General features: G+C 36.9%; 1 protein-coding gene across 1 annotated transcript; it reads left to right on the top strand.

The window, feature by feature from the left end:
- The first annotated feature begins 846 nt into the window (after positions 1-846).
- On the top strand, positions 847-9,557 carry LOC108668888 (aldo-keto reductase family 1 member B1-like). Its single transcript, XM_018156146.2, has 8 exons — positions 847-1,040; positions 2,557-2,724; positions 4,674-4,745; positions 6,262-6,362; positions 6,863-6,968; positions 7,371-7,436; positions 8,812-8,894; positions 9,314-9,557. The coding sequence occupies exons 1-8, from the start codon at positions 966-968 to the stop codon at positions 9,354-9,356; spliced, it is 714 nt and encodes a 237-aa protein (XP_018011635.1). The 5' UTR covers positions 847-965; the 3' UTR covers positions 9,357-9,557.
- Positions 9,558-9,933: the final 376 nt, after the last annotated feature.

Here is a 9,933-nt window from a genome sequence, read left to right as displayed (position 1 = left end):
ATTGGGCATGTTTTCATGTTTTTTCCTTAGCCTCTAAATGAATTATGTGTAGTAAGAGCCGATCATGACAGACCATTCATTTGCTCACCATTATCAATTGAACTCATTAGGCTTGGGGGAGATATCCTCCCCACATCCACCCGCTGACTTTTCTATGTCATACTGCATCATTTATGAGTGCTTTATCAGCGACTCTTGGCAGTTAGCCTTTTTTCCTAGTTAAAAAAGTGAACTCGTTTTCATTTTTTTATTCTCTTCTTGCACTGGTGTGGCAATCACCTTATCACGTATCTCTCGGCCTGACACGTCGGCACCTGGCAACGCTGGCACCAAGGTTACAATACCGGCCTTTTTATGGCCAAGTTTAACGATTTGAGCCTATTGTAATCATAGAATAGAATAGAAGTGTCGGCGTTGAAGAAATAGGCCCATGGCCTGTTGCCGATTCATGAACTTTTCGTGACTTGATTCACAAGGGATCCGGCCTTTGGAACCCGATCTTTCCATAGCTGACGATTGATTGAGATAGCTGCTGGACTTATTGCCTGGTCCGTAATATGCTACCGTAGGCATTTTAAACTGAACATATGCTCCTGCGTAGCTAATTGTCTATACAAATAATACAATGACTGGCTGAAATTAGTTTTGGTTCTGAATTAGTTTTTTATCGTAGTAGCATTTTTTATAAAGAATTCTAAATTTTTGCAGATTGCACCGCATTGCACATTCACATATCAGTAAATAAATTGACCGTTTTTGGTCTTTTGGCCGTTCTCTCTTGCCACGATCTTGCAGTGGGTCCGCGGCCTTGGCGGGCCTGAGCCACCTGCGGCCTGGCAGGCTGGCACTGGCAGTCTCACTTTACGCCCAGTCGTCGCGGTGGTAGGAGGTGTGCTGTCTGCTCCTAGCGCTCATTGTTCAGACCTAAATTCACCCGTTTTCTGATTGTAAAAATTGCATTAGCCATGACTACTACACCAAAAGCTGTTAAGCTCAACACCGGAGCGATGATGCCCATCATTGGATTGGGCACATGGAAGGTAAAGCAGATATAAACGAAATTTTTTCCATCTTATGATTTTATGTAATTATATTAATACTATTGCTAAATTTAGCCTAAAACTTAGATAAAATAGTTGAATTTATAGCATCAGTAGGTAGCTCATGAATTGCCTCTCAGTTACTACTTGCTGTGTGCCACTCATACCAATTACCAAAAACTATAATAATAGTTTTTTTTTCTTTTGTTTAGTCTGAAGTCTGAACTGTGTCACTACTACTCACTAATCACTATCATCTATGATTTCAATTTGTATTGTAGGGTTCTCTCATTTTGTCTCTTGTCCCAGTGCTCAAAGGCAAATAATGTGTAATTGTTGCTGCACTGTACAACTTAACCACTACCAGTTTATCACTCAGTTCACTTAACTTCACTAGGTACTCCTTTGTTAACACTTAAGTTTTAACAGAATCCTTTAGTTTTGAAATCAGAAAACCTACCATCTTGTACTTCCAATTTCAAACTCTTATGATTTATGAAAAATTAACCTAGGAACTAGAAAATTAGAAGGTATTATTGCAGATTAACTACATCCAAAAAAAAGGGTGTTTTTTTTTTTAATTATATGTTTTTTGGGGTGTAGATTACGAATCTGAAATCCATTTTTGGCGGTCGGCATCGGAAAACCGATTTTTTTCGCGACTTACTAACATGGGGGTTACGTAACTTACGTTACCCACTCACCTTTATTTACTAACATGATTCAAGATGTTAGGCATTTTTAGCGCGATTTTTGGGTCGGAAAAAAATCGGTTTTCCGATGCCGACCGCCAAAAATGGATTTCAGATTCGTAATCTACACCCCAAAAAACATATTCAAAAAAAAACACCCTTTTTTTTGGATGTAGTTAATCTGCAATAATACCAATTAGAATAAACATAAATCATAATTACTTTTAATTTTTTGAATTTGCTAGTACACATCTACCTATACATACCTATGTACTGTCAGTGTCAGACGACAGTACTGTAGTCTGTAGGCAAAGCAGAGCTGCGGGCTACATCAATAACATCACCATTCCATTGTCAGGCTCAATCAGTCAATGTGAAAAGCCAGGCATTGCTTCTAAAAGCCTTCCATTGCTCCCAAGTTTCAACAGTGATGTTATTTTTCATTTTTTGTTGTTCTATTATTTTGGTCTAGTCATTTTTATAAAGAGTAAAAACCAGGCAAGAAATTAGACATTTGCTCTTCATTATTTTATTTTTTTTAATCATTTGCTTCTAAAGACTAAATTAAAAATGCCCATTATTAATTATGAGACAAAGATAGGTACCTAGTATGCAATCAATGCACCAAAGAAGATTTAAATGATGTTAAAGAAACTTTTTATTCCTGTTTGAAAGAAGTCTTTACTTTGCCTTGTCATCTTACTTGCTTCTTAAAAATTTTCTTTTTTGCTATTGCTTACTTAACTGATAGTCTTTTTTTTCTGCAATTTATATCGTTTTTATTCCTTCAAAACTATTATCACTGCCTTCACTCCCCTGCATAGAGCACTGAGGGGGCTGTGACAGCAGCGGTGGAGGCAGCCATTGATCTTGGCTACCGTCACTTTGACACTGCCTGGATTTACGGCAATGAGGTTGAGGTTGGAAAGGCCCTCAAAAAGAAGTTTGATGAGGGCGTTGTGAAGCGGGAGGACCTGTTCATTGTCACCAAGGTCAGTTCTTTTGTCTTCTGCTCACTGCTGTGCTCCGCAATTATTTGTTCCATGTTCAGTGTCATTAGTTAACATAAGAATTAAGTTTGTTTTTATTGCTTATAATTTTAATTACTTTATTCATTCCTGAATTACAAATGTTTGTCATAATATTTAGCTTGATTCACTGTGTTGGCATAAATACTCATCACTTGCAGATTCATCATTAAAGATTTGATGTATAGATTTTTTTTCCAAGATCTTGTCTCAAGTTACTATATAACTTATGGTAAATGAACACTCTACCTGAGTGATAATGCACATCTATTTTCAATTCAATAACCTAAATTTTGTACTTGTCCTAACAGTCCTATTATGTAGTGGAGAGTTATTAAAATTTTAAACTAAAAAAAATATTTTACATTTTTTTCATTTTCTTAAATACTGGTAACTGTTATTTTTCAGATAAAATTATTTCTATTTCCATTGATTTGTCTTCCTAGTTAATCTATTTATTATAGATTTATGTTATCTGAATACTGTCATGAAATTGTCTCATTTTGTATGCCCTACAGCACGGTTAATACTTGAAGCTTGGTTCAGTCACATAATAATATATAATATAATAATATATATACATAGCTAAGATAATGCCAGATGTAATTGTTTTTGGGTTAGAGCTACTCAATCTTGCAACACGTGTCTACACTTCAGTGTATGATGCATGCTTCAGCTCATATATGTATGTGTTTATATAATACTTCTTACACTGCTCTTATCTTTCTGATTAGATGACCTGTGTTTATGTAATATGTACGGTACCTAGATGGAGAATTATTACTGAATACATTAAAAAGACTGAAGCTCTGTCAAATGATCAATTTAGATTGAAACCAGACAATTTGTATATAGCTACTGTACATGTGCTACACTACAAAAACAATAAAGATGGGGTGTATAGCACAAAATTAGGAACTTTCTCCTAGAGTTTTCAATATGATCAAAAATGTTCACACCCTAGCCCAAAGAATTGCATTCCTTGCTTCATCTACGGAACATGTTCAGAGTTTGCACTCATGCTTAGAAGTCTTGAAGACAAATCTATCAATTGAACACACATTTTCAATAATGTAAGACCCTTTTGAATATGGTAGCTTTGGATGTATCCCATACATACCAGTAGTGCAAATTATTGTGTGTACGCAGCAAATGAATTTAATAAATGAAATAAATAATTGAATATGCAACATGCGCCTATTATGGACACATGCCTATTATTTTGACACATCTAGAATATTTGATTGGAAGCAATGCCTATGAAGTTTGATAGCACATGCCAATGTTTGATAGGACATAAGATTAGAACTTGCCTATCAAGTTGTGACATGTTGGGCTTGTTCCTTCAAGTAAGCCTTTGTCTTGCCAATCATATTAATTGCCATTGATCAATAATTATTATCCATGATTTGATGCATTTATCTGTCCATTGTAATGCCTTTGCATTACCATGCACTCATGACACTCTTATTACAAAGCTAATCAAGGGGTTGTGTCTGTTATCTCTTATCTGTTGCTCTCCACTGATGCTGTTTGCTTCTGATAAGGACTTGTGGTTAACTGGCCTTCTATGATAAGAATCCTTGACATAAATTTCAGTCAAATTATGAGATAGAGTTATGGTTTTCATCTAACATATGTTGAAAGATTTGAGGTTTTTCATCATTATTCATTATAGTTTTTTTTTTGATGAGATGAAACATTCATAAACTTGAACCATTTCCATAATTTGAGAATGGTGAATTGCTTCAGAAGATTCCTTTTTATCAAGGCAACATGCTTTTACTTTTTTGTAATCCAATTATTCTTCTAATGATATTAACTGTTAAAAATTGTATCAATAAAATATAACTAAAAATGTTTATTCTTCCTGAAGACACTTGAATTAATTTACCACGTGTCATCAATGCCAGCTGTGGAACACCTTCCACCGTCCGGCCGTGGTGGAGGGCGCCCTCAGAGACTCCCTGGCCAAGCTATTGTTGGTATCAATAACACTTTGGCTTCCATGTAATGTATGTTGAATGCACACTTTTTATCTATTGCATTCGTCTAATTAATAGCTCATGAGAAATGTTCACAAATCTATGTGTTATTCCTGCCTAAACAAATGAATTGGTACTTGTTTATTGAGCATTTAAAATATGAATATAAAAACATACAAGCTCACTACTACTGTATCAGTGGCCAAAATCAGGATAAATATTTATCTTGACTATGGCCACTGAAATATCATTGGCTGATATTCTAACCAGTTTTATTAGGTGTAAAATGTCAGACAATTAAATGAGCATTCATTTTAATCTCTTCAAGGTTGGTTCACTCCCCGTTAATGATCATTTTATTTCTTTAACTCATAATAAGTGTCTAAAATTTTTACAACTTTAATTTCATTGATCATCAAATTGTACTGACATTTTGTTAGGTACTTTCTTTTGCATGAAGATTTTGGTGAAACAAACAATCTGTTGGCCTTCATTCTACTAGTTGATGGAAAAAATACCTATCAATAAACAAAATAACTTGATTCCACTTAAAACAAAGATAATCTTTAAAGGTTTCAGTGTAAAAAAAAACATTTTATAGCATTAGCCTGGAGTGGATCCTGATGTATTGTAACTTATTAATAAAAACTATTCTCTGCTCTTCAACCAAACCTTCATTGTAGAACTACCTACTCCTGCCTGAATCATGCATGCTTTTTGACCACATTTTCCCGTCAGATGAATATCAGAAAATATTATTGGTGCAAATCAATGTAGGTAATTAGGTTGCTGATAATGCCCTCACTTGCCAGTATCGTAACTTATTAATAAGAACTATTCTCTGATCTTCAAATAAACTTGCATTATAGAACTACTCCTGCCTGAATCATGAATATTTTCAGTCAGTTTTCCCATCAGATGAATATCAGTAAATATTATTGGTGCAAATCAATGTAATTAAGTTACTAATAGCCTCCTGCTTTGCCAGGAGGGAGAGGAAAATCAGTAAATAACATGAGTACAAATCAATGTAATTAAGTTACTGATAGCCTCCTGCACTCAACTTGTTTATCTGTTATGAGTTCCTCGCAAATGATCATTACTAGCCAATACCTTCGTGTCCGTAATACAGCGTTAATACAGCACTTTTAGAGCCCGTAATAGAGCGCCTGCTCTGTGTTTTTGTGCACAATTTAGCTTATTGCCAGCATTGTCTGCACAGCTTCTGTAGAGCCGGAAAGCATAACGTGTATCATCTATCAGGGGGTGAAATTTGAAACGCTCCTGATGCAAATTGTGTGATGTAGTTTCTTTTGAGTATATATTTTCTTTGGTATAATACATCACATTATATTCAGTATGTGGTGATTCTTGCATTACCAAGCATGTGGTGGTGCTGGTTCAGAGTTATCCATAGTTGGTGCAGCTTGAGCTGGATCGGTTACTTTTATGTTTGATATTCATTGTTATCATATTTAGCACTATCTGAAGTACCTATATAATAATAACATTACAGGTGGAGAGTCACCCTTACTTAGTGCAGCGGAAGCTCATCGACTACTGCAAGAGCAAGGGCATCGCCGTCACCGCCTACAGCCCCTTGGGGTCCCCTGACAGGTGGGGCTTGGTGGGGGGGAGGGTAACTGTGGGGTTTTGTGGTGGGGGGAGGAGAGGAGGGAACTAGGTGGGTGCAAAGCTTGGTGGGCTGAGTCTCGGTAGCGTAGTCTAGGGTGGGTACGGTACAGGTGACTAGGTGAGGCAAGACTAGGTGTGATAATACTGGTTGGCCTAGTCTTATGTGTTGATGGTGTGGGCGGAGAGAAACTGGATAATGGTTGGTTTAAATGAGGGTGGGCGTTTTCATGTCAAATTCTTGAATCGATGTTCGTGTCGTGTTCACCCTATCCCAAAAGTCTACATCAATGTTTCAAAGTGACTGATGAACTGAAGTTGACCAACTTAGAGTACAATAATATTATTTATCCTACAGCATTTACGTGTGATCTATAATCTGTGTTAAATCTGTGTAGGTATTCAATATCTTATAATGCATATTATCCCCAAGACAATAGGTATAAGGCTATTGTATGATAAGTAACATTAACAACTCCCGACAGGCCCTGGGCCAAACCCGGGGACGTGGAGCTCATGCAGGACCCCAAGCTGGTCGCCATGGCGGCCAAGTACAACAAGTCGGTGGCCCAGCTCCTCATCCGCTTCCAGGTCCTCTTATTTCGTTTGTCTTTGTAGTGTTATTGGATGAGTATAATTAAACACCAGTTATTATGTACACAATATCTTGATATTTGTACACAATAATAATATCTTGTACACAATATCGTTTATTAATTAATCGAATAATGTGTACAAAATTTCGATAGCCCCTATATAGGTGCTTATTTGTTTATCAAACACCTGTTATTATGTGCACAATATCTCGATGGCCCCTTTATAGGTGTTTATTAGTTAATCAAACAGCTGTTATAATGTGCACAATATCTCAAAGATGTCTTTGCACAATATCTTGTGCACGTCGTGGGTGAGTCAGAAGTGGCAGTTTATAATATATTTTTACATGTATAATTACACATTCAGAATATCTGACCGCAATCCCTCGCCCTGTAGATCCAGCGTGGGATTATCTGCATCCCTAAGTCCGTCACCCCCGCCAGGATTGCGGAAAACTTCCAGGTAAGTTTAACGTTCAATTTATTGTGTATGAAATTTACTACTCTCAATTTGTGATTTTTCTCTAAGTAACAATATACACTACACACATAATTATATATGCATTCACTCAACGTATATATGTTCATTCACGTACACTTCTCACGTATGTACGCATCTTCTATCGGCACACACTTCTCAATGTCTTCCTCATCTCTGACATCTCTTAAAAAACGAAGTTTTGGAGTATTTCAGTTACATCGTAGCTGCAAACTAAATGCAATCCTAAATACAGCCTAGTGACGCCACTAGGTCTCCATCATCCTTCACTAGCCTGACGTATTATCACCCCTCACTAGCCTGACGAATCTAGGTCTTCATCTATAAGGTGAAAACTCTAAACCTCCATAATGACTTTTCAGAATAACATGTCGATGTGGATAATGTAACTGCAGGTGAATGAGTGGAAAGTAAAATACCTCATTTTCAATGGTTAGTAAACATTTCAATGGATAATTCATTGTTGTTGCGTTATATTTTCTTACATGCATCCATATTTTTGATATTTACTTTACTTCCTAGTAGGTAAAAGGTCTTACCTTCGCTCATGCAATACAATAACTTCTTGAGAATTTATCACACCAAGACAGACTGTAATATGCGTAATTAATGAACAAATGTATTTATTAATTACGCTTGTAAAGCTATGTAAACGCTTGTAAACCCTTGTAAACCATTTAATTAATTAATTGATTGGCTGTAGGTGTTTGACTTCGATATCTCGGCGGAGGACATGGCGGCCATTGAGGCCTTCGACTGCAACGGCCGCTTCTGCGTCCTCGAAATGTACGTCATTTATATTGGTCATTTATTGATGAATTTTCCAATTAATAATTTTATTGTAAGGTAATGAGTAACTGAAGAATAGAATAGGAAGAATAAAAAAGAAGAGGAAGAATTAAAGCTCGAGCAGAACTGCAATGCAACCTGTTACAAGTTTGTTCATCCCAATAGTTAGATTTCAAATTTACAATTTCGATATTTCTTCATATGTCGAGCTTTTAATACGTGTAATTAAATTTAAAAACTTAGGCTGAAACGTGTAATTTATTTCCAGTTTTACAAACCCTAAGTTATAAAACATCTGGAGGAAATCCTCATTTTTACAGTGAACTCGATAAGAATGAACGTTCTGAAGATGACAAGGGCAATTAATGCCTTGGTAAAATAACATTATTGTAATATGCCTATAGTGGATGTATTACATAAATAAAATTAAACATCGCAGTTAACCTCACCCCCGCCCCTTCATCACAGAGTAAACCCTTGTAAACGCTGGTAAACCCGTGTAAACGCTAGTAAACCCTTGTAAACCTTTTTATTAATTGATTTGCTGCAGGTGTTTGACTTCGACATCTCGGCTGAGGACATGGCGGCCATTGAGGCCTTCGACTGCAACGGCCGCTTCTGCGTCCTCGAAATGTACGTCATTTATATTGGTCATTTCTTGATGAATATTCTAATTAATAATTTTCTGGTGAGGTAATGAGTAACTGAAGATGAGGGAAAATTTAAGCTCGAACAGAACGGAGCAATGCTACCTGTTACAAGTTTTTTTCATCAAATATCTATTTTTTTCGTATTTCAGGCTTCTTAATCCTTGTAATTAAATCAAAGAATTAGGCTGGAACGTATAATTTATTTCCAGTTTACAAACCCTAAGTTATAACACATCAAAATGAAATCCTCATTTTATTAGTCAACCCGATACGAATGAATGTTCTGAAGCGGTCATTGACAACAAATTTCTTGGAATATAACATTATTGTACTATATCCATAATGGACATATAAGAATAAAATTAAATATCCCAGCTAACCTCACCCCCGCCCCGTTCACAGGGACCGAACCCACAAGTACTTCCCCTTCAAGAACGAGGCGTGAGACGTCACTGCACAGCTCCTACTGCACTGCTGCCACTGCAACAACTGCTATAGGTAGCAAGAATATACATTATAGGCACTGCAAACCCATTGAAAAAAATTATGATTAGCTGATGATAAAATACTGACACGGCAGCTTCCGTAACGCCAGTCACTGCAGCAGCTATTGCCACAGCATTAGCAGCTATTGCCACAGCATTCGCCACTAGGTCTCCATCACCCTTCACTAGCCTAGTGACGCCACTGGGTCTCCACCCTTCACAAGCCTAGTGACGCCACTAGGTCTCCATCACCCTCACTAGTCTAGTGACGCCACTAGGTTTCCATCACCCCTCACTAGCCTAGTGACGCCACTAGGTCTCCATAACCTCACTAGCCTAGTGACTCCACTAGGTCTCCATCACCTCACTAGTCTGACACATCTAGTTCTTCATCTATAAGGTGTGAGCTCTAAACCTCCATATAATGGCCTATTTCTTCCATGGGCCCATTTCTTCAGTGCCGTCACTTCTATTCTATTATAATGACTTTTCGCGAATAAAATGTTGATAATGTAGATGTTGAACGACAACAAAATG

The sequence above is a fragment of the Hyalella azteca genome, unplaced genomic scaffold, assembly GCF_000764305.2.
Source record: "Hyalella azteca isolate HAZT.00-mixed unplaced genomic scaffold, Hazt_2.0.2 contig14709, whole genome shotgun sequence".
NCBI classification, from domain to species: Eukaryota; Metazoa; Arthropoda; class Malacostraca; order Amphipoda; family Hyalellidae; genus Hyalella; species Hyalella azteca.
The sequence above is the reverse complement of the archived record's forward strand: the minus strand, read 5'-3'. Positions and strand labels throughout refer to the sequence as shown.